Source organism: Diabrotica undecimpunctata, chromosome 1 (assembly GCF_040954645.1).
Source record: "Diabrotica undecimpunctata isolate CICGRU chromosome 1, icDiaUnde3, whole genome shotgun sequence".
NCBI classification, from domain to species: domain Eukaryota; kingdom Metazoa; phylum Arthropoda; class Insecta; order Coleoptera; family Chrysomelidae; genus Diabrotica; species Diabrotica undecimpunctata.
Genome location: NC_092803.1, coordinates 142,746,168 through 142,771,709, shown reverse-complemented (window position 1 = coordinate 142,771,709; position 25,542 = coordinate 142,746,168). Strand labels below are relative to the sequence as shown.

The 25,542-nt window shown below is 32.6% G+C and overlaps 1 protein-coding gene across 1 annotated transcript; it reads right to left on the bottom strand.

Annotated features, from left to right (window-relative positions):
- Nucleotides 1-3,041: 3,041 nt before the first annotated feature.
- On the bottom strand, nt 3,042-19,342 carry LOC140435637 (uncharacterized). The gene is made up of 5 exons (XM_072524371.1): nt 19,251-19,342; nt 17,918-18,019; nt 10,921-11,098; nt 4,516-4,671; nt 3,042-3,095 (listed from the first exon to the last, which is right to left on the bottom strand). Exons 1-5 carry the CDS (start codon nt 19,340-19,342, stop codon nt 3,042-3,044), a joined length of 582 nt encoding a protein of 193 aa, XP_072380472.1.
- Nucleotides 19,343-25,542: the final 6,200 nt, after the last annotated feature.

Here is a 25,542-nt window from a genome sequence, read left to right as displayed (position 1 = left end):
AATGTTTTTTTTTTAATTACATTAGTATGTTTTTCAAAAAGAACCAAACTTCTGCAATAAACTACAAGCATAAACGGTCTTCTTAAATGTATTTACCGTGACATGGGATCGTTTGTAAGGTAAAACATTAAATTCTGCGTTTTTTATTCATATTTCAAATGCCTCATATTTGTTACCACAACTCAAAATTAAAATTTCATGTCATAGGTTTTAAAGATTAATCTCTAAAAATAAAAATTTTACTACAACTTGCTAATGAAAGTGATTAATTTTATTGATCTCACGAGAATCTTAAAAAATGGCAAAAGTCACGCTACGTTTTGTCGATGGGACATTTGGATTAAAAGATATTGAATTTTTACCGTCGAACTGATACAAATTTTATTGAAGATTGATTTAGCGCGCGTAACCGACATGCAAAATCGACGGACTTTAAAACATTTTTGTTTAAAATTATCTCAGCTACATTTTTTACTTGAAATATTTTCTTCTACGGTGTACAGATTCTTGGTAAATCGATTTTTTTGCGTTTTTACCCCATTGCGAGGGGGGTTTTAGGGGGAAGCTCAGGGGTAAAAGTGGTAAACTTTTTTGCATCTTTTTGGGGGTCTCAAAATTAATATTCTCTGCAAAATTTAGCTTGTTCGTATGATTTTTAGGGGTCAATTCTCTGACGACTGGACTATATGTTAAGACTATGATAGCGGCCACAAACAAATTTTCAGTAAAATTATGTCTAAATTGATCAAAGTATTAAAATTATAATACAATTTACCTGTGTAGTTAAAGACGTAGATTCTAAAAATCCTGTAATATTTTCTAGAGATCTTTTCATAACAAATGGTAACGTTAGGACCATGCCGACAACTAAAAAATTACATAAGTGAGAAAAACCAAAAATAAGTTTATCAACAATGGTTTGTTCTTTTTTCAATCCACAAACGTAAAATATTTTTAAATATATGTTTAACAATTTATCTTCCAAATTCATACTGTAAACTCTTTTAATAAAAACCCAAACTGGAAGAAGGAATAAGAACAAATACAGTCATACAGTAAACATTGGTTGTATTTAAGGAATTTATTTTGTAAGGAAAATATTAAGGACTATTAAATAAATCTGGTATAATTGCGTAAAATTAGGGAAATTTCTTTAAACTGAAAACAATACGTAAATTATTTATACATACCCGTTTACTACATTAATTATTCAAATGAAATTTCATTGTCACAATCTCCTTTTCTAATTGATTGCCTTTTATTTTTATTTATGTAACTCAATATTGTAAATACATCAATCAAATCACAGTTGGCTACAATACAGATAAATTAAAAATTCATTGTTTCAAGGAGGATGGTTTCAAGAATATAATCTGGAGGGAATTAAGTGTCAAAATAAGTTAAGCATGTCTGATATCTTGACATTATAATTAAAGGGTGTAACTAGTACAAACCAAGGTAGAGTAATATTATATCATCATCATCTGGCTCTACAACTCCATGTGAGTGTTGGCCGCGTTTACTATGTCCCTCCATTGTTGTCGGTCCTGAGCAGCTATTTCCCATTGCTGTATTCCCATTTTGCGTAGATCACTGGCTACTGCGTCCTTCCATCTCATTCCTGGGCGACCAACTGACCTTTTGTCATCGGGCCTTTACCAGAATGTGGCGTTCAGGAGTCTTTCGTCACTCGATCTTAGTACGTGGTCCGCCCGTCTTATTCGGTTTGCTTTAATGTAGCGTACTATGTTTTCATCTCCATATACTGTCTGGAGTTCATCATTATGTCTTCTTCTCCATTTTCCTGTTGTCTCTTCTCTGCAAGACCCATAGATAGTCCGCAGTATCTTTCTTTCCAGTACCAGTAATTTTGCCGTTTCCCGCTGGTTCAGAGTCCATGTCTCGCTTCTATATGTTATTGTGGGACGAATTATTGTCTTGTACACTCTTATTTTTGCTGGTATTGAGAGTATTTTTGATTTAAGTACGGTCATTAATGAGTAATATGCCCTGTTTCCTGCATTGATCCTTTTCATATTTATTTTCAGATGTTATGATCGCTCCCAGGTACTTGAATTCTTTGACGACTTCAAAGTTGTATTCATTGATTGTTACGTTTTGTCTAACCCTTGGTCTTGGATTCTTCGTAAGCACCATGTACTTGGTCTTGTCCTCGTTGACCTTTAGACCAACTTCCTTGGCTCCGTTTTCGAATAGGGTGAAAACTTTTTTTGCATCTCTGGTGGATTGTGCAATTGTATCCACGTCATCCGCAAACGGCAATAGTATTTTTTATCCTTGAGTGTTTATAAGTGTAATCTAATGAGAAGTTGTTGAAAAAAGGTTAGGAAAAGTGCTTAAGTGTTTGTTTTAGATGATTGCAGTGTTTGTCAGTTGTATAAGCATATTCTTAACTGTCTCCATCTTGTATTTCTTGTATTCCATTGTCTAGCCATGTATTAATGTCGTTAATCTGCGGTTTGTTTTATTTGGTCATTTGGCAGTGTTACTTAAATGATTTTTTTGATCTAAATATCCATTTCTGACATTAAGGAAAGAAATATTATTAATTCCTATAATATATTTTGTTCTATGAGTTTGTTTAATACCGAAACTTTGCTACATTTTTCTTTTGTATATTGATTCTTTTTAACTTTTATGTTTACTCCTTCACCTAAAATCTTTAATTGATTTAATTTCTTCATCTAGTTTACTGATTATTGTTTCGTGAATATGTTTTAACTATTTTTTTTTGGAAAGCTTTACCAGTCGTTAGTTTTTCAGGTGTATTACCTTTTTATATAGCATCAAAAATATAGATATTAATAACGATGTCTCTTCAAAATTATTTATGTTTGTATCCATTTTACGATTTGTGAAAAGAAAACTAAATAAAACAGATTTAAGTAATACATACATTATTTTATTAAGTTCACTATTAATTACATAAGAAATAACTGTAATTTTAACTTAGTGTCAGACATTTAAATCAGTGTTTGCGCGTATCTTTTTTTTGTATTCTAATAATAATTTTTACGTGCTTAATGATTTATAGACAACAGAAGTGTATAGATAGAATACACCGATCGACAAACCTAAAACAATAAAAAAAAATCAACAGTGCAAAAAATTGAGTTTTGAGATATTAGTATCAATAATTTTGTTTGCCAATTTTTATGTCATATTGGCAAATAATTTGGATGCAATAATCCCTCAAATGTCATTGGGTCAGTTTGTACAATGTTGGAGTCGCCATTTTGCTTAGCAGAAGTCTATTATGCAATACGCCAGTTGCTTCTTAGACTTTAAGATAGAAGATTACGCATCATATAAGTAAAACTGAATTATATCACAATAATTATACCTTTTCTCATTATCTTAGAACCGAATCATTGGCAGATAATTCGATTTTTATTTAATATTTATTAACATTAATGTTTTGGGGAACGGAATACTTGCAACGACAGAGGGAGTTTATAAAAGATAGAAGACAAGCAGTTATTACAAAATATTAAAACATCAGTGCATAGTAAAAGGGAAAAAGTACCAATTAAGCATACTTATTAATAAAGTTAATGAAAAAAGAAGAAAAATTCCTGTCTACAAATTTTTTTTTAATAACACCTATGACTGATCTTTGGGATTGTTTAGAAATGAGAAGCAAGCATGAAAACGATCGGAAGTTGGATGAAGATCTCGGGAATAATGCAATAGTTCGCATAAAATAAATTCAAGAATTCCAAGTCATTATTGCAGTTCTGAAAGTTCACGAGAGTATATTGGTAGCGGCATATCCATCGCCGAACTTCACAGGGATTATCTGAAATAAAGAAAGAAGGCAAACGTCCCATGAGTTAGCTACTGGCAATACTGAGCTATTTTTCAATATACTATAAAGGACCAATTCGAAGTTTGTCCAATTTACAGTAATACTAAAAATAATTATGCATAAATTTGCGATTAAAGGTCATAACAAAAACGAAGCTGATACAGCTCACTCAACTATAGCGAACAAAGTTAAAACAACCTTTCGTAGCGGACCAATATATTTCCCATCCCAGTATGCAATGATAATGAAAACTGCCAAAAAAATTGGAAGACGTTAGCAATTGCATAAGAAAAATATTTAAACACACGAGATAATGCGTAAAAAATTTTCGTCTAACTACTTTAATTACTTTTTGTCATATTAAATTAGTAAGACATAATGAGAACCTGTTCAAAGCTGTTTTAAACTTAGTCAAAGCTGTCCAAGATCCATTCAGAACTATTGAAAGTTGTTCTAGATCTGTTCAAAAGCTGATCAGAGGCTGTGCGAATATTGACCAGAATCCAGTACCCAGCTTGCTTAGCTACTGAGGTTAAAGGTTAAAGTGTTCTTAAGAATCTGCCTTTCTACTGTGTGAGTATGATTACACTTATTGGACAAAATCCGTGAAATGAATATTACTATTAATGTGATAATATATTTAGTCTCCGTGTATTTTGAATTTTGAATATAAATTATATACTTACAGTAACAAATGCTTCTCGGCCAACCTGAAAAAATCCCAGTGCATCTATTGCAATTTTCTTTTGTGACTCAAGCATTAAAAAAAGTGTATCTTTCTTAAAACTTTGACCTTTATCATACCATTCAGATTCATATACTGCATTGGAACATATCTCTGCCTAAAATTTGCATCAAATTGTTAAAATTAAATTAAATTAAATTAAATCATTCATGCCTAAACAATATTCAAATATATTACAATCATATCTAGCGAACAGACATTTTAGAGTTAAACAAGAAGATGCATACACTGATCTCAAGGATATTGAAGCAGGTGTTCCACAAGGGAGTGTATTGGGTCCAGTCCTATACCTAATATACACGTGTGATATACCTGAACTAGAAGACGACACCATAGCTACCTTCGCAGATGACACTGCTGTCTTAGCGGTAAGTGACACCGTCGAAGAAGCTACAGAAAAACTACAAAATTCAATAAATAAAATCCATGAATGGACCAAAAAATGGAAAATTAAGCTGAATGAGAATAAATCAGTCCATATAAATTTTACCAATAAGAGAATTAATAATATTCCAATTAGAATAAATGATGTCCAAGTGCCTATTGCAACATCAGCAAAGTACTTGGGGATCACTCTTGATGCAAAACTTCGCTGGAAAGCTCACGTGAAGAAGAAAAGAGAAGAACTAGGCATCCGCTACAAGAAAATGTATTGGTTAATGGGAAGACATTCCTCTCTATCCATAAATAATAAACTCCTAATCTATAAACAAGTACTGAGACCAGTATGGACTTATGGCTGCCAACTCTGGGGCTGTGCCAAGCCTAGTAACATCAAAGTAATCCAGATATTCCAGAATAAAGTGCTGAGGAACATCGTAGATGCGCCTTGGTACGTTAGGAACAACAACCTTCACCGGGACCTCAAGATGGAAGACGTCAATCAGATAATCAAGAAATTCGCAAGGAGCCATGAACAACGACTCCATCATCATGTAAACGTCGAGGCTATCCAGCTCCTCGACAATACGAACCTAGAGAGAAGGCTCAAAAGAACAAAGCCTTTTGAACTGGTATAATGAGTGAGTGAAAAGCAGAGTAAAGTGTTATGCGAGTATGCATGCTAAATTTAATGCTAGTTATTAGAAATAATAGGAAAGATACTAGTGAGTAGACACCTAATTTTAAGATTTCATTAGTAATTTAATTTAGAAACAAATTGATAATTGGTCTTACTGACCAGATTTTAATGTAAGTACACTTCTGTGTCTTTAGTAAAAAAAAAAAAAATGTTAAAAATGAATGTAAAAATCACTTTCTTCTTGATTAGTTATTCATATTCATTATAAATTGACATTTTTAAACATGTAAAGTTATGGAAGAATTATTAATAAAAAAAGTGTTGCTAAAATAGTGCTATTAGGATAATTTTTAAAAATTGTATACCATTTTACAAAAAGAAGTTTTTGTTAAAATATTTAAAAATTATCCCAAATGGATTTATAAATATAGTTTTTGTTGGTTTAAATTTTCATTGTACATTGCCATACGCGCTTCATAATTAATTAAAAACAATTATTTAATAGTGATTTATGCACGAAGGGTGTTATTAAGATGATTACGCCCGGAGAGTAACTTAATACAGGTACAGATCCTCTGGTCCGAGTGATGGGTGTTGCTCGAACTAAAAAGAATCAAATACCTGGCTATTAAGATGTCCTAAATCCAATTTTAATCCCCATATTCCCCTAAAGTAATAGTCAAATTTAACTTTTCTGTGGATCATGAAATTACCAATGTCCCTGATTTTCGAATAATAGAATAATATCAAACCGTCACAGTTAAATTTGAAAGTATAAATTTTACCTCGTTTTTATATCATCTGTAACATTGTATCTGTGTTATTTATTAATTTCAACAGAGCAACAAAGATAAAGCAAATCATTTCGATTAACTTTTAGGTAAGACCTTTATGTTAAAATTGATTTTGTAGAATTTTATCCCATGTCAAAATGGATTTTCTACTAAAAAGGTTGAAACTAAATACACCCTAAGTGTATGCACGAATTAAATGGGCTGCAACTTTTAATAAAATTATTATGCCTTCCACGACTAAATATCCTATCTTATTTGAATTACTTAATTTTTATATTAGAAATTGTGTATTACACATACCTCATCTTGCAGCATTGCAGAAGGAAAACAGAAGATTGCCAGTTGTGACAATAAAATGGTAGCGTACGTACATCCTTTTATTTTTAAAGAAGCGTCTGCTTTTCTATGATAAGAAAAAATTGTATTATAATATAAAGCATCCGATACAATAAACAGTACCGAAATAATATATAATGCTATTACACAAACCACAAATTTTAGTTTATACACAAGTGCGCATGTCTGACGATAAATAATAATGTGAAAATCGCAATAAAATGCTAGTGTTTATGAATTCAATTTCTGGTCCTAAAACTCTTTTGTTGTGGCATGTTTAGCACATTAATTTTTGAATGGAATTAAACCACAATTGTTTATTTTCTTTTGACATTTAGTGACATAACTAGTGTTTATGAATTCAATTTCTGGTCCTAAAACTCTTTTGTTGTGGCATGTTTAGCACATTAATTTTTGAATGGAATTAAACCACAATTGTTTATTTTCTTTTGACATTTAGATGTCCAATCTCGAAATCGTTTAGAAAAAACCTTAGAGTAGGGAATTCTACTTGTCAAAGGAGAGGTAACGCGCCATCTAGCCTTCAAGCGAAAGTGAAGCCGATTTTACCCTGTCCGCCATTCGTTTGGTGCTCATTTTCGGATTGACACAACTCGTTTTGTTAATTATTTTTGTGCGATTTCTGAGTGAAAAGTAGCAATTTTTTTAACTCTTTAAAATGGTTATGTGTTCGGCTTACGGTTGTAAAAGCAACAACAGAAAGAATGAAGTGGAAGTTACATTTCGCATGTAAATAAATATTTTTGTTATGAGTGCGTAGATGAAAATACACTAAATACTCCTTTATTTTTACATATTGCCTTTTAAACTGTTATTTATTTAAAAAACAACACCTTAATGTACCTAATTACATAACTAAAATTACATGTTTTAGTTATAAATTTCGAAAAATTCACATGTAAACTTAAAAACAGCATAAAGAAGCACCATTTTACCAGTGGTGTATGATTAAATTAATTTATAATGGGATTTATAAAATATATTATTGCAACTACGAAAATGAAATCTTTCTTCTTGTTTAAATGAATTAAAGTTAAAGGAATTTTCCGGTTGTGAAGCTACTATAAAATTTATACAAATTACAAATAATGTTTTTGATATTTTAAACAGTCGTTCAGTAAGAGCAAAACATTTTAAGAAAGCATTATGTGATAGTAATATAGAACAAACAAAAAAGTTTGTACAAGAGGCTATTACGTACTTCTCACATCTTAAATTTGACAATGGACAGTTAGTAACCGATTCGGGAAAAAAACTGGATTTTTGGGAGTTATCGTCTCTTTAAAAAGTGCTCTTGGATTGTACGACATTGTTGTTCAGAAAAAATTATTACATTACCTTCCTTTGTACAAAGTTAGTCAAGATCACGTTGAACTTTTTTTTTAGTATAAGATCAAAAGGGTGATGGAATAATATTTCTACTGCCAGACAATTCACTGCTGCTTATAAAAGGTTGTTAGTGCGTAGTGAAATTCGATCTGGTGGTTTAGGAAATTGTGTTCCATTGGACGATATTCCTATTTTAAGTGGTTTATGTCGATTTAAAAAACTTGAGTTGAATATTTGTTCACCTGAAGCTCGATTATTAGAAACATTTTATGAACAATCTTTAGAAACTATTTGGAGCGAACATGACTACATAATGAATTCGACTGTAATTAGTAAGTGTTCCATTCAAATAATTACTTACATAGCAGGTTTTGAAGCCTGAAAATTGCAAAGCACAATAAAATGTGTAGATTGTGTAGATTGTCTGGAAGCAAATTAAATTATTTAACCTCATTAATTACAAAAAAATCAAGGAGGATTAACATATCCGTCCAAAGATGTGATTGCAATTTGCAAAACATCGGAACATTTTTTAAGAATAAACGAGCAAAATTTAGGAAACCCCAATTTTATCTCTATTCTAAAAAATAAAATCATGCTCAACTGCGTTCAATTTGAACAATATTTTTGCAATCTACAAGAACATATTTTAGGCCGTGCTTCAAATCATATATATTTTTTAATTGAAGCAGTAATGGATAAATATTTATATATAAGATTACATTTTATACCAAAAAAACAAAATGAATTTGATAATTTTATTCGAAATAAATATAACAAATGAATACTGTTTAGTAGACAATATATCGATAATTCAAAAAGTTGTTTGCTTCTATCACATCCCCTAATCCCTAATCCTGGTTTATTTCGACCTATGTATAAAAGATCGACAAATTAAAAAACTGTCATTTTTTTAAATCTTTTGGGTACGTCTTGCATAATGTTATGAAAAATTAATAAAAATAGAAAATTAAACTAAAATTATGATTACTATTTTTTGGAATTTAATTATGTAGTTTTTTATTGTTTTTATTGGCCTAGGTGATACGCCACTGGTACACGTGTTTGGTGCTCACTCGGCTTCACTGTTGTTATAGTTGCGGTCACTCCTTTGACGAGTAGAATTCCCTACTCTAAGGAAAAAACTGAAATAAAAATTGTGAAAATGATCTTTAACCTATAAATGTTTATGATTAAAGGTAGGTGAGATTACAAATTTGACAGTTGACTTATTTGGCCTCGGTCTTATAGGCATCAGCCATGTTTGCACTGGTGGGGCAGAAAATTCTGAAAGGTATTGTTATATTCTCCAATTGAGAGAGCCTACTAGGACAGCGTGAAGCACATGTCCGCTGCAGCTCAGATCCATCATGCCCTCTCCAAAGATCCGACTCCGGGAGAGGGTCAGGTTCATCTTCCCAGTGGAAGGCTATTTTCTCAGTGGAAGGCTATCTTCCACTGACGAGAGGCCCCTAAGGACTTACTCTGCGGAGGGCAGGGATAGCCTCACTACGAGTAGGCTTATGCAAATGGGTTAATTTCGGATAGCGAAGGAGGAAGTATCGTAAACGAAAGTGTGCTGGGCTGTTAAAGGTTTCGCCCGCTTTAAGTCTTCAGTAAGAACAACATTATATCGGCTCTACTTCAACAGGGTCTGGACCTTGTTGCCCCTACACTGGTCAAGATATTTAGGGCCTGTCTTGCGATAGGGTATATTCCTTGACCCTGCAGGAGGTCTAGGATCGTATTTATTCATAAACCGGGTAGAGCTGATTTTAACCTCGCTAAATCGTTCCGACTAATCAGTCTCTCATCCTTTCTTCGAAAGGCTCTAGAGAGACTGGTGAACCGGTTTATACATGATGGAGCAATTATAGATAGTCCTTTGCATGCACGTCAATACGCCTACCAGGCTGGAATTTTATGTGAAATGCCCATGCATCACTTTGTATATAGGGTGGAGCGGGTGCTAGATTGATCAGGTGGATCCAGTAATTCCATTCTCAGCGGCATATAGCTACGCATCGAAACGGTTGTTGCGTTCGGATGTCGGCATCTCGTGGTTACCCTCAGGGAGGAGTTTTGTCCCTTCTGCTGTGGTGTCTGGTGGTTGACGGCCTTCTTTAGCGAATGTTCAAACAAGGTATATATGTGCAAGCCTACGCTGATGACGTAGTTAAACTGGTTGAGGGGTTCTTCCCGGAAACGGTGCATGAGGTCGCCCAGATGAACCTTGGGCTCGTTTAGGAATGGTACCGGAAGCACTCACTTAAGGTTAATTCTAATGCCATGACAGCAGAGCGGCACATTAACGAAGTTGTTGAACCACATGTTGCCCCATTGGCTAAAAATATGAACCTAGAATTTATCCTTCAGCGAGATAATTCGAGACTGCATGTGGCCAGGATAGTGCAAAATTATTTGACTACCCACAATATTCAGGTTATAGAGTCGCCCGCGAGGGGTTCAGATTTAAATCCCATTGGACACATTTGGGATATACTCGAGAAGCCCTTGAAGAATCGTTAGCCCCTATGAAACATGTTGAGGAAGTTCTCCTGAAAGAATCGGAAAACAACTAGATCAAGAAACTTTTCGAAATGTGATTGAAAGCTGAAGTATGTGGTAGAAGAATCGGATTTGAATCTGGCCAGGCTCTCTGCTCCCATGCATCTGTCTTTTAGGCCGAGATCTTTGCGATCCTGGTATGTGCTCAGGATATAATAGATAGGTCTTATTCAGGCAGGACCATCTCTATCAGCTCTGACAATCAAGCAGCACTAAGGGCTTTAGAAGCGCCCAAAGTTAGTTCTAAGCTGGTTCTTGAGTACAAAAGATGACTTACTGATATTGCACTGACCAATAGGGTTAACTTGGTATGGGTACTGGGACACACAGGCGTGAAAGCAAACGAACTGGCCGGCACCCTGGCAAGACAGGGCTCATCCACTTTGCCTGTGGGACCCGAACCTGTGATTGGATTGTCCTTAAGTACTGGTCGGGGTAGTCTCAATAAGCTTCTTCTGCAAAGGTTCTAGGACTCCTAAGCCCATTGTTGAGATATAAGATAGGCTAGATTCCACATAGTGGGGACATCCAAAAGTCTTATAGCCCAACTCCTTCTAGACCGTAGAAGATGCTCTCTGGTGGTCAATATGCTTACCAGCCACCACAGACTCAGGCGGTACCTTCTTCTTTTGGATTGGCGGATGGCCCACGGTACCATCTTTATAATGAATAGGAGGAAATCTTCTCACATGTCCTCTGGAAGTGCCCGGCATTGGCCTAAATCCTACGCCCTTCCCAGACGCTCGGAATGGTATGGGAGCCTAAAGCAGCCTGAGTCTCAGAAACGCCTAAAACTATATCCGTATGGGCCTAGTACGTATGATAGAGGTGATATAATTGACCCGTCTTAGGAAGTCTAAGTCTCTGAAGGGCTCATACATGGGCTCGACTCCGATCTACCATACCTAATAACCATATAACCCTCTAATTGATATCAAATTATGATCTTTATGTTATAGTGGATTATAGATGCTGTGCCTATCGCCTGCTGTTATCTTGTTAGTGTTAGTATATTCCTACTGGTAACTTTTTCTCTCAGTATTGGTATCCAGAACTTGCTGTATTCTAATGATGTGTTTTCAACACAATTTGATGATTTAGTGGGATATGGGCTGCTTTCTTGATTTTCCTCTTTTTACTGTTTTATCTGTTTCTTTTGTAACTATTACTGCATCTTTCCATTGGGCTCTGTGAGTCAGTTTCAGATTTGACTGGAAAAGTTGTTGCGTTTAAAAGTTATTTTATACATATAGTTCTTTGATTTTTACTTTGGGTTGTTGGGGTTGGCTTTGAATAAAATAATCTCAGTATGTTTGAAATGTTGTTGTAATATTGTATTTATTTCTTAGTCTTTTAAAATTTTCTTATAAACCTTTACATATGTTGTTATTTTTTAGTTTCTTCTATTTTCTTATATTTTGTTGTGTTCTTTCTTCGATCTTATGGAATTACTTATTTGAAAATAACAGTAGAGAATCATTTTTAATTAAACTTAATGTTAATGCGTTGTTTTTTCTCCACAAAGAGCATTTTCATTCGAGCATGTATTAAAGTGATTTGATAATTCACTTTTTAATGTTTATGTTGTGATTTCAAATCTTTCAAATCAAAAAAAAGATATTTCAATATCTTTTTCTGTGAGTTGTTTTTGTGTAAGGTGTAATTACTTATTCTATATATTTCTTTGTTATTACCATATCCAAAAATTTTAGTGAGCTGTCGTTTTCCTTTTCCATTATAATTTTATTGATTTTACTTTGTAGTTGGTGTTCATCAAAAATTTATTTAAGGCTTTTAGTCTATTAAGCCATATGGGGAAGCCATCATCTACATATCTCTACCATACTGTGGGTTTTTGTCCTTTTTGTACATAATATCGGTTTCAAAGTTTTACATGAATATATCTGCTAAGAATAGAGATAATGAAGAGCCATGGTTAACCCAAAATCTTGTTTATCAAAATCTAATTGAAACTAGATGTTTAATGTCAGTTAATAATTTTATTAGCTGCAATATATCTGGTACATTCAGTTTTGTTCAATGTATCGTCCTTCTCTAGTCTGGTTTTTACTATTTTGAGGGTATTCCCAGAGGAACATTTGTAAATAATAAACAGTGTAAATCTCCGTCACTCATAAACAGTAAGAGATCATTTTAACAATATTTATTTTGAAAATTAAAACGAAAAAAGCAAGTATAAAATGTAATTTTCACTACAAGTAAATGTGTTTCAAATACAGAGGCTGAGATTTTGTTTCTGCTTCTGGGGCATAGACTGCCTTACATACTTCTAAGCTATGAAATTCTTTTCTGAGAGATTTATTTAGCACATATCGACTATCATAAAGTGCATAAAAAAAGTAACTATTAAATGCTTTGCTTTCATAGTCATCAAAGTAGATAACATCTGTGGTAAGTTGTCACTTAAGATGGGAAAATATGTAGATGGGTCTTTCCATTCTCTGGATTTAAAATTTTATATTGTTTTCTTCTTCTTCTTGTAGTACCTATCCATTTTGGATGTTGGTGACTATCATGGCAAACTGTACTTTGCACATGCTTATCTGAAAAGATTTGTGGTTGTTATGTTGAACCACGTATATCGAGTTTTCAGCCAGGAAATCCTTAGCCTTTCTGGTCCTCACTTTCCTTCTACTATTTCTGTAAAATTAGTTGCAGCAATCTATATCTTTCGCTGTTCCTCATGATCTCTTTTTTGTATTCTGAATAAAACGTTCTGATTAGTATAACGTGGTCAGTATAAGATATTTTCAGGATTCGACCAAAAAACCACACTTCGAGAGCCTTAATTTTCTTGCAGGTAGCTTCTGGGAGTCCATGACTCAACTCCGTACAAGAGTATAGGAAAGATTTAATATCGTAGTAACCGTAGTATCGTATTTTTATGGGTATTAATAAATCATGACTTTCAAATCATTTAAATAACTTAGCCAATTTTTGAAATGTAGGTCTTGCTTTCTCTATCCTACATTTGATTTCTAGGGAATGGCCCCAATTTTCAGTGACGTTTGCACCAATGTAGGTGTATGTTTTCACTCTTTCTATTTGTTGACATACTTCTGTGATTCTATTTATTAACTCCCAGAGAGCTTTAGAACTGCTAGCGAATATCATCATGTCATCCGCGTATCTAATGTTGCTACGTTCTCCGTTAATTCAAATTCCAGTTTCAACATTCTCTCCTGCTTCTTGAAAGAGTATATGTTAAACAGCAGGGGTAATGTTATGCAACCCTGTTATACCCCATGTTTGATTTTGATATAATCGGATAATTTTTAGACCACGGGTGTTTATTCCCATATTTGTTAATATCTTCCTTAGCTTGTGCTTTACTTTATCGAACTTCTTATGGTAATCAATTAAGCATGCATATATATCACGATTCAGGTATCCATATCGTTGTAATAGCACTTGTATGCTAAAGGGAGCCTCTCTCGTACCCACTGCATTTCGAAAACTAAACTGCGTGCGGCTAATTCGTTCTTTGCATAGTCTATATCCTTTGCTGTGAGATTTTTAGAAATAACTTTAAAATAAGGCTCATTACTGATGGTCTGGAAATCAATGCAGGATGCGGATTTTGTTTTCTTCGATAGAGGTCGTTTGGATCTATTATCACTAAAGAGTTCTTGTATGTATTTGGCTCAAATGCAAATTTCTTGATTTTTATCTGTGATGATGTTTCCCTGTTGATCTTGCAGTTTGCTAACTGTATTGGATTTCTGAAGACTGCTTGTTTAACCTTTTTATGCATATTAAACGTATCGTGTTTTTGTTCCAACAGCTCTATCTCTTCACACTGTGACTTTAATCAATTTTTTTTTTGGCCTCTCTTATTTTGGTTCCTATTAGTCTCTGAATATTGTTGTAAATTCTTTTGTTATTCTTTGATTTTCTTTTTTATTCTTTTTATATACCTAAGAATATCTGATAACAGACAAAAACTTGAAATTACAATAACATGCTACTTATGAATTCAAATAAACTCCATAGAAATAAAATGCGTGGTGATATTTATGTAGTTTGTGGCAAAGGGTTGTCAACAAATCTACAATTATAAAGAAATGAAAGTTGTATATTGACTATAGTTATTGTCTAGTGTATAGAAAATATTGAAGATATTGAAAAATAATAAATATATATTTATTATACATATTTATTATTTTTCAATATCTTTGGAAAATATTGAAGATATGATACAAGAAATTTGAAAAATATATTAAATCTTGGGAAGCATACAACGAACGTTTTATTAAAGTGACGGTTCTCCTAAGAGGAACACAAATAACAATTCTGGGGGTATATGCCGTAAATGATGACTACTCAGTGCAAGAAAAGGAAGCTTTTGAAGAAGACTTTAGAAAAATCCTGAACGAAATTCCTAACAGCCATGAGATTACATGCGGAGGAGACCTGAATGCCAGAGTAGGAAAACAAGTTCAAAGTAAAGTGGTAGGCATGCATGAAGAAGAAACTGTTAACAACAACGGAGAAAGACTCATAAATATATGCCAACAATATGAGTTAAAGATTTTGAATGGTTTTTTCGCCCACAAGAACATACATAAATACACCTGGTATCAGCACACAAGAGGTCTAAAATCGATAATAGATTATTTCATAACAAGACAACAAACTAAGTTAAGAGTACAGGACGTAAAGGTGAATAGAGGAGCAGAGTGCGGCTCGGACCACTGCCTGATAATAGGAAAAATATATACACCATTCGTAGACAGGAACCACACAGACATCAACAAAGAACACAGAGAAAAAATAGAGAGAACTACGTACACCTTAGATAATCTAGATAACGAGAGCACACAGTTACTTTACTCCTGGAGACTAACACAAAAACTACAGGAATCACACAGATCAACGACGGATGAATACGAACATATAAAAAACTGCATGAAAGACGCAGCGCTAGAAGCCTTAGGGCCACAGGTACGAAGAGTAGATAAACCATATTGGTGGGATAAAGAAGTGGAAGAAAAGATAAAAAGAAAGAAGGAAGTATATCTACAGTTATTACAACAGGGAGAGGAACATACAAAACAACAATATAAAAACTTGAATAAAGAAGTCAAGCGAAAAGTGGTTAAAAAGAAAAATAGTACATGGGAACAAAAATGCCATTACCTAGACAACCATATAGGAGGGACAAAGAGCTCTGAAGCCTGGAGAACTATAAAAACGATGAGAACGACAAAAAACCAAGTCATAATAAATAGAATACCAGAGAACACATGGGTAGAGCATTTTGAGAACTTATTAACAGAGAGAAGAGAAAGGTTTAAACAGACAAATGAACAAGTGGAAGTAGAAGGAAGAATCGAAATATCAATAGAAGAAGTGAATGAAGCAGTTAAGGTAATGAAATTAAAAAAATCTCCAGGCCCAGGCGGAATACATCCAGAGTTGATTAGGTATGGATCATCAAAACTGTTTGAGATGATCCGAAAATTATTCGAAAGATGCTTAAATGGAGAAGAAGGTCCAGAAGAATGGAGACAATCGTATATCTCTCCAATACACAAGAAAGGCACAAAGATGGATCCTAAAAACTATAGAGGGATCGCAGTAATTGCTACTATAGGCCGACTATACTCAAAAGTACTACGAAACCTGATAGAAAATGATATTAAAGACTAACAAACCGAAGAACAAGCGGGATTTAGGGCCGGACGCTCCACTATGGATAATATCTTCACATTAAAAATTGCAATGGAAAAACGAGTGCAGAGAAATAGAGAAACTCATATAGCTTTAATAGATTTGGAAAAAGCATATGACAGTGTACCGATCTCCCAACTATGGATAGAAATGGGCAACTTGAAAATAAACCCAATCCTTATTAACGCCACTCAAAAATATTACGAACAAAACTTTGCAAGAATTAAAATGGGACAAGAAATCACCTCTCCTTTTCAAACAACAAAAGGACTAAGACAAGGCTGCTGTCTGTCACCCACCTTATTTAAAATCTATTTGGACAGATCCTTAGTGAAATGGGTAAAAAAATGTAGAAACATGGGAATAACGGTGGAAGAAAACAAGCTAAATACACTTTTCTTTGCGGATGACCAGGTAGTAATTGCCGAAGACAGCTACGATCTTAGCTATATGGTAAGAAAACTACAAGAACAAAATGAGGTGGCAGGTCTAAACATGAATATAACAAAATGTGAATATCTCTCAGTGGGAACAGATGAAATATGTGACCTAGTCTTGGAAGACGACAAAATCAAAGGCGTGCAATCCTGCAAATATTTGGGGGTCATTTTCAACAAGAAGGGAAATAACGCAGATGAAATCAGGGAAAGAATAAACAAGGGCAGAGCAGCGACCCGTGCCTTGAACTCTCTTCTCTGGCAAAAAACAATTCGACGAGAAACCAAAAAACACATTTACGGTAGTATAGTCCAAAGTATTACACTTTACGGTTCGGAAGTATGGGACGTCACCAAAGCTAATAGAAACAAACTTATGACGACAGAAATGGATTATCTGAGACGAAGCTGCGATGGATCGAAACTGAAGAGAGTTAGAAATGAACAAATAAGAAACGAAATGAAAATGGAGAGAAATATCAATGATGACATAGAAAGAAAACAATTAATCTGGTTCGGACATGTTAAAAGAATGCCAGAGTACAGATGGCCTAGAAGAGTACTGGAATGGATTCCTCCTGAAAGAAGAAAGAGAGGACGACCACGGAGAAGTTGGCGCAACGATATTGATGAAGCAATGGCGACAAGAGACTTAGAAGAGGCAACTGCATATGACAGAAAAAGATGTAAATTGGGGGCGGAGAAGCGGCGACAGCCGTAATAAATCCGTTATTATATATATATATAGAAAATATTGACAGGCACGAATTTAATAATGACTGACCTTGTCTCAGCCTGCTCATTTTGCTGAATGAGATGAAAATGTGATGCAGCTGGAACTCCCTTACGCATAAATAAGTTCTCAGACGCCTCAACTATAAGTTATCTATTTAATGTTTGTCCAACGTTAAGTCATAGTGGCCTTTGTTATTACAAATTTCACGATAAGAAGTGATGTTTTAGAACATTCCTTTTACAGTTTCAACTTTTTGCTGTATGATTGCTATGTGTTCATCTATTAAAACAGTTACTATGAAAAGATTGTTGTTTGGCCCACCAGGATGTCTGATCAACTTATAAATATATTTTAATTTCGGTACTGTTTTGTAGGAATACGAAATTATCAACCAAACTTTTACTTACTGTTGGGTTACCAGTATCAATTGCATTGATATTTCCACTGTAGATTGCAGAAATTCAAAGAAAAACACCATGGAATATGGTTGTTTCATTTTGTCTACTAATCTAAAAGAAGAGGAGTATATTTATAAAGATTATTCACAATACCAAGAGGAGGACGGAACTCTTAAAGATGATTACACTATGTATTAAAAATCAATAATAATGGCCAGTACGTCACAACTATGTCATCCATTAAAAATAACAAAATTGTAATTACAAATTACACGAGAACAAAAGTCAGTTCCAACCAAACATTAAGTTGTAGCAATAAAATCTACAAATATAGATTGCTAAAAGAACATAAAAGAAGTTAATGTCCTTAATCAACCTGTTTAATAATATATTGTTATCCAGGATTACAAATAACCGACTATCTATCAGATCTATCGACCACCAAATGTGGAAATGTATTACAAAAATCTAATGGAAAAATTAAAGTAAAAACTTAAGCCCATTTTATTATCATTACATCCTAGGACAATAGCTTATTCAACTACGTATTAAATTATTCTCAACAATCAATTTTCCAAAACTGCCACGTATAATCCAAACTCTCAAGACATTTTTTTGAATCATAACTATCATCATCACAAATCTAAAACCATACCTTAATCATAGTTAATTTTTAAAATACACCTTTCCGCATTTTTCTTTCACATGAAAAACTATCTAAGCTGAAATTGCAACATAAATGAATATAACGCTAGTAATTGTCCAAATGTAGTTTAAGCAATTTTATTTTTATCTTCTCCGATCTCTTCCTTAGGTTTATCTTTCTACTTGTTCCATAGGAGACTTATTTTATTTACTATTTTTGAGTATGAAACTCTTCTTTGTTTTTTATTTGAATGCTATTTATTTTCTTGCTTTTACTTATTCATCAGTTAGTAAGATGTTTAAATTTTCAATTTTTTTTTGTTTATATCAGCATTATCTGGTCATAATTCCTATATTTTTTTATATTTGCGTTAAAACCTGGTGTTATGTATTTTATTCTTCGTTTCAAAATATCTAGTAGTTCTTATCTTTGCTTGGAGAAAACTATGATCGCCAGCTAAATGTCCAGTTTTCATGTGCACGTTGTATGAAGGAGAAATTGAAATAACCTGTTGTATTGGTATACTACTACAACTGTAAATCCTTATCAGATATTTGTCCATACAAGTTGGTGATAGTGTAAAGGGATGTACTTACACTTTGGTAACGTATCATTGGAAAATAGTTTATTACGTTTAAATGTTATCATACATCGGTAAAAAGCTTTCATGCCTTTTAAAAAAAATTTCATACTTACCCCAAAAGCAAGCGATGATAATTCACACATTCTAACATATCATGTTTCGTTTTCATGTTTCTAAAAGCCTGATTAAGTATTTTAAACTGCATTGTTAACTCTATTGCAGTAAGCATAAAAATAAAATCGTATCCGTATAGAAGCGTACACAAAAATGTTTGGCTTTCACATTGCAACAACGCAACGATCAGAAATCCATGTTTGATTGGTGGAATCCAGCTCATGGATGGTAGCTGGTGCACTAAAAATGGTTTCGAATCTACTAGTATATTTGTAAACAGAGTAAATATGGAGAAAACTATATATAATTTTACGACTACAGAAAGAACTTTCTTTTCGTGTTTTATCAAATCTTGTCCGTATTTGTTTCTTGGCCAGTATAGTTTTCGGATCTCCACTAGTTCTAATAATTCCTTTCTGTAAATTGTTACTGCAACCAGTTTAGATGTAACCTGAAATGTAATATAATATAATACCGTTGGACTCAAATATCAATATAATAACTTGATATACATATATATATATATATATATATATATATATATATATATATATATATATATATATATAATATATACAGTGTAGGTAAAAGTTTATGGTCGGTATGGTAAAATTTAACAGGCTATCTAACATAGATATAAAATCATATTCTCAGCGAATCGACAAAGATAACAATCATATTTCCCCTTGGTCTCCCCTCCCTATTTCTCATTGACGCGTATTGACCATTAGTGAGACGATTAGTTTCGATCAGAGATATTTTAAATATCTCTGGTTTCGATCCTAATATAGCTAAGAAACTAGAGGTGGGTCGTTGACATTTTTATCGGAACCGTTTTTCGTAAACTGTAACTAGTTGATTGTTTACAAGTAGTTTCAAATAAGCGAGTACACAAACAAACATATTGGCTATTACCGTTTATGTGTATAAGTATTGAAGTGAAAGAAACTAACGGAGGATATATTTATTATAACTTAAAAAATAAATTAAACAATACAAATAATACTTACATTTACATTACACACTATTAAATCGTGAATCGTCTAAATTGACATTTAAAAACATAAGTTTTTCCAGTTTTCTTGTTAGCCGTGTTCTTCTTTTATTTAAAATTAAACCAGATTTTAAACATGTGTTCACAAGGAACAGATTTTGTTACAATATTACAATATTTTATGAATATAGTGGTTAAGTTAGGATATACATGGCGATGGTTTTATACATGGCGATGGTTTTTCCACTACGGACAGTTCCAATCTCCTTTCGAAATTTTTTGTGGGTAACATATCATGAAACAAATACATGTCGACTTCTTTTGTATCTCTCGATACAGGTGTATGTTTAGATGAGTCATGTCCAATTAATTCATCAAAAATACACCATCGACTTAAGTCATCTTTATCATTTTCTTTTTCTTGTACTGGTTGATTTTCAATAGTACAATCTTCTTTTCCTTTTTCTTTATAGAAGTAACCAGCTTCTTAACTCTTTCTTTTGTTTTTTATAACTAGGTATTCTGATTAATGAATGAGTTTCGATTTACGATTGATCTGCATTTTCGATTTCAAATCTTTATTGATAGTTCGTCAAAGGATTTATTTATTGTAAATATTCAATTAAGAATTCTTTTTCTTAGTCAAAATTATAGACCTAGTATAAGAATAATAATTTTATTTTCACAAAATGCGCATTTGTAAAAGATGCAGCTTTTATGGTCCACTATCTGAATATTGCAATGATTGAAACTTCTCCTGACCCATTTCTGTCCGTTTCGACTACTTCTACTACAAGTACTAACATACTGCCACCGCCACCCAAGCGTCAAAAGGTGATGGATACTTGAATTAATAAAAATTTTAGTTTAGAACAAAAGAAACAAATAGATATGAATTTACTTAACCTATGCAAAGATTCGTTTTATCCGTTTTCCATAGTTGAAGAACGAGCTTTTAAAAAGTTTGCAGGGTGGATTCCTGGATATAAACCGCCAACAAGAAAAACTTGTTCATTACGTCAGGTTCATTACTTCAGGAATGTTATATCAAAACTGAGCAAATTATTAGATCACAAGTTGTTAAAGAAGTAGAACATATCTGTATTACTGCTGACCTCTGGACATATATGGAGTAACTGAGAGTTACATGGCATTAACAGGACAATATTTAACCTAAAATTTAGAATTTAAAAGGGTTTTATTAGGCTGCTGCCATTTTTCTGGAAACCATAATTCAGAAAACATCGCTTTTAAAATTAGTGAAATTATTTCACTAATTTCAAATTTTAGTTTCTAAAAAAATACATTTAAAAAAAGTACCTTATCTTTAGAAAGGCTTTTAAAGTATCAATTACAACATAACAAAGTTCCCAAACGGCCAATAGAAGACATGGAAACTAGGTAGAACTTCACCTACTACATGTTAAAAAGAATAACCGAGTTAGAAGAGGCAATCCGTTCCACATTTGTATTAATTAATACATACTTAGACTTAGACCAAATCTAAATAATGAAGACTGTATTATTTGTTCTCAACTTTCCCAAATTTTACGACCTTTTAAAGAAATAACAAGTACAATGAGTGGCCAAAAATACTTGAAGGGTAGTTCAGTGATTGTTATGGTACGCTGCCTGCAAGAATCTTGCAATAAAATTTTAGCAAACGGTGACCTTACATCCATAGTATCCGCCGTAGTACAATTACTAATATCGGGTTTAGCAAAAAAGATTTAGAGGGATAGAACAGAGTGGCACATTGTCATTATGTACATTTATGGATTCACGATTTAAAGTGCAGAGATTTTCTGATAAAAATGCAGGTAAAAAAAACAAAAGAAAGAGTTAAAAAGCTGGTTACTTCTATAAAAAAAGAAAAAGAAGATTGTACTATTGAAAATCAACCAGTACAAGAAAAGGAAACCGATAAAGATAACTTAAGTCCATGGTGTATTTTTGATTAATTAATTAGACATGATTCATCTAAACGTACACCTGTATCGAGACTCCATTACAATGGTGGAAAAACCATCGCCATGTATATCCTAACTTAACCACTATATTCATAAAGTATTGTAAATATGAACACATGTTCAAAATCTGGTTTAACTTTAAATAAAAGAAGAACACGGTTAACAAGAAGTAAAGTAGAAGAACTTATGTTTTTAAATGTTAATTTAGATGATTCGGGATTTAATAATAACGTGTAATGTAAATGTAAGTACGATTTACTATTTGTATTGTTTAGTTTATTTTTCAAGTTATAATAAATATAGCCTTCATTAGTTTCTTTCACTTCAATAAATATACACATAAACGATAATAGCCATTATGTTTCTTTATGTAGGTACTCTTTTACTTGAAACTACTGTTAAACAATCATAGTTATTGTTTACGAAAATCAGTTTAGTTGCGTTAAGAGCGTAAGCGCAAAATTTCGGGCCAATTTAATTTTTTTCGAATCTTGAGAAAACTAACAAATATTTTTGAAAAATTTAAACGCAGAATGAAAGATTGCATTATTACCGAGGGCCGAAAGTCCCTTAGAATAAACAAAAAGTTTATTTGAATGAGATATTTAAAATTCAAAATCACACTAAATTTTCTCTTTTTTTCACCCCTGTAACTTATTAAAATAAACATTATAGAAGTTTTCAGAAACTTTTGGCCCTCGGTAATAATGTATTCTTTCATTCTGCGTTTAAATTTTTCAAAAATATTTATTAGTTTTCTCAGGAATCGAAAAAAAAAGAATGCATTTAAAAAGCATCGGCCCGAAATTTTGCACCTACGCTCTTAACGATAATAACGTCAACGTACCTCTACTCGTTCGTTATCTGTGTCCCTACTTTGATTCGGTGCTTTGACTACGCGACATGAGACGTTGCCAAATAATTTTATATGAAGTATTTTTATTGTGGCGTTTTATGCAGTTTATTATTTTTATTGTAAATAAGGCACAATATGACTTTAAAATAAGCTTATTTTGATGTTTAGATTTTTAATTTGGAAATCGTACTTAAAATACGAATCATTATTAATTCTATTTATATAAAACGATTTCCAAAGTGGAAATCAAAATGTTGTATTACACTTATTGTAAAGTGAAATTGTGGCATAATAAAAAACAGTAAGCTGCCATTTAAATCCATTTCGCCCAAATTTGATTATCTTAGAACATTGTTCAAATGCTAAAAACAACAGGTCAAATAAAACCAATTAGTTTGGCAACGTTGAACTTCCATTTTTTTATTATATCCACTCATGCATGTTCGATGATTTAAAGGGCGGACCTAATATACCTCTCTCTTTTTAAACAGATGTTTCTCACTCCATCTCACGTAAGGTCCATACCGACCATAAACCATTAAATCTTCTAACAAAAGCTGCTATCGCTTTGTTGAATTAAATGGATAAATATATGGCATAGGAGGACAAATTCGTTAAACTTTCCGTGCTCGAATCGGCATCAATAAAGTGTTATTTAGGTCTATCCCAGCCTCATCAGACACTTGGGCTGATACAAATTCAAACTTGGAAAGTACAACGAACGTCTCCTAAATCTTTACCACCGCATTGATACTGATTCGAGCTCGGGAAGTTTAACGAATTTTTTACAAGGAAGCTAAGTTCCTGTAGCTGGCTGTATACCATGTATCACAAAAAAATTATTAAAATCCTTTATAAAAGGTATATAATTAAAAAACCCAATCGATCTACATCATAAAGACAAAACGTGTCTTTAAAAGTATATAACCACTTTAGTTAAAAAGAACGTGAAATTTATATTTTGACCAAGATTAATACAAAATGTGGTTAATACTTACTAGGTGTACATATTTTTCAGCTACTAAATATCTGGGTAAAAACCCGTTAAAAGTTATAGGTTAAAATTATCAATACATCAAACTCTCTATCTTTCCCAACTTCTTTCTATTTAACCTAAACTTCAGGTCTGACCCCTATACCTAATGTTTTCCATGCTTTTTTCCGACACGACTAATCTTCACATTTTCTTTTTTACTTAAATTTAACAGAGCCACCTACAAACATTCTACTTTTGCAGTTCTTACATATCTTGTCAATATACACTAATAGTCCATTAACTTTATCTACCCACCTTAGCTCATGAACTTATAAGTTATCTTTTTTATATTTCTCATGTACCTAGTGTTGCTTTATAACAGATAGGACCTTTTCTTCTCCAGTTAAAAGTTGAGTAATGTATGATCAACATATTACAAAACCACGTTTTAACCATCAATTTTCTGTTCGTCTCATACAGTTCTTAACACATAAAAATAACTAACCAACTTTATCCGTTAACACGGATAACACGAAGAGTAATAGTTTTTGTAACAGCATTTTGACTATTAGGACGTAAAGACTCCTATTCGTAGGTAGTTATAGAGATTTCGAAACAGTATGTAGTTGGGTTTTCTTTGAATTGGATTTAATTGAAAATATCTTAGAGCCGCAGCGGTTCCACTGTAATTTGGTTGTACAAAAACACAAATCATACGGCGCATCTTGTTGGAAAAATGGTTATGCATTGGCATTATTTGAGAAATCATTATTTTTCTTATTAAATAATTTAACACTTATTCTACTTATTATCAAATAAGAGTAATGGCAAGTTTTATTGATACACAAACTGTCTAAAATTGACATAAACCTACTTGAAAAAATGTACGTTAAACCACGGTTAAAATCATATATGCATTGAAAATGACATAAACCTATTTGAAAAAGAAAAACGAAAAATTAAATTAGGCTAAATTCGTAAATATAAGATTTATTTGATATTAAGAGATCTTTGCGAAACCTGATCACAATTGTGTTCAAAAAAGTAAATAGTGGGCATTTTGAATATTTACTTTAAAGTTTTTATTTTTGTTTTCTAAATTTGTTATTGTTATATAGTTAAAGATAACATCTTTTATTTTAACATTAAAATTCACTAGACTGTTTAGAAGCAAATAACTCGAAAACCGATTGAATTATATGAATCAAATAAGACTAACTTTTTTGTAGAATTTAACGGCTTTTTATTTTTTATTACTTTACCCATAGTTCAGGCGAAAAATATTTTTTTTAATTAACTTAATACAACCAAATGTAGCTAGCGTCCTCTATTGTAAAATTGTTAAAGTTAAATAGAAATTGTTAAAACATACAAAAATATCGCGAAAATTAAAATCTTTAACGCAAAAAGTAAAAATCTGAAGATTTCTACTTGTTCAAAATCAAAATTCAAATTCTTACTCAAAATTTGTGTCTTCTACGATTAAAAAAGTAAG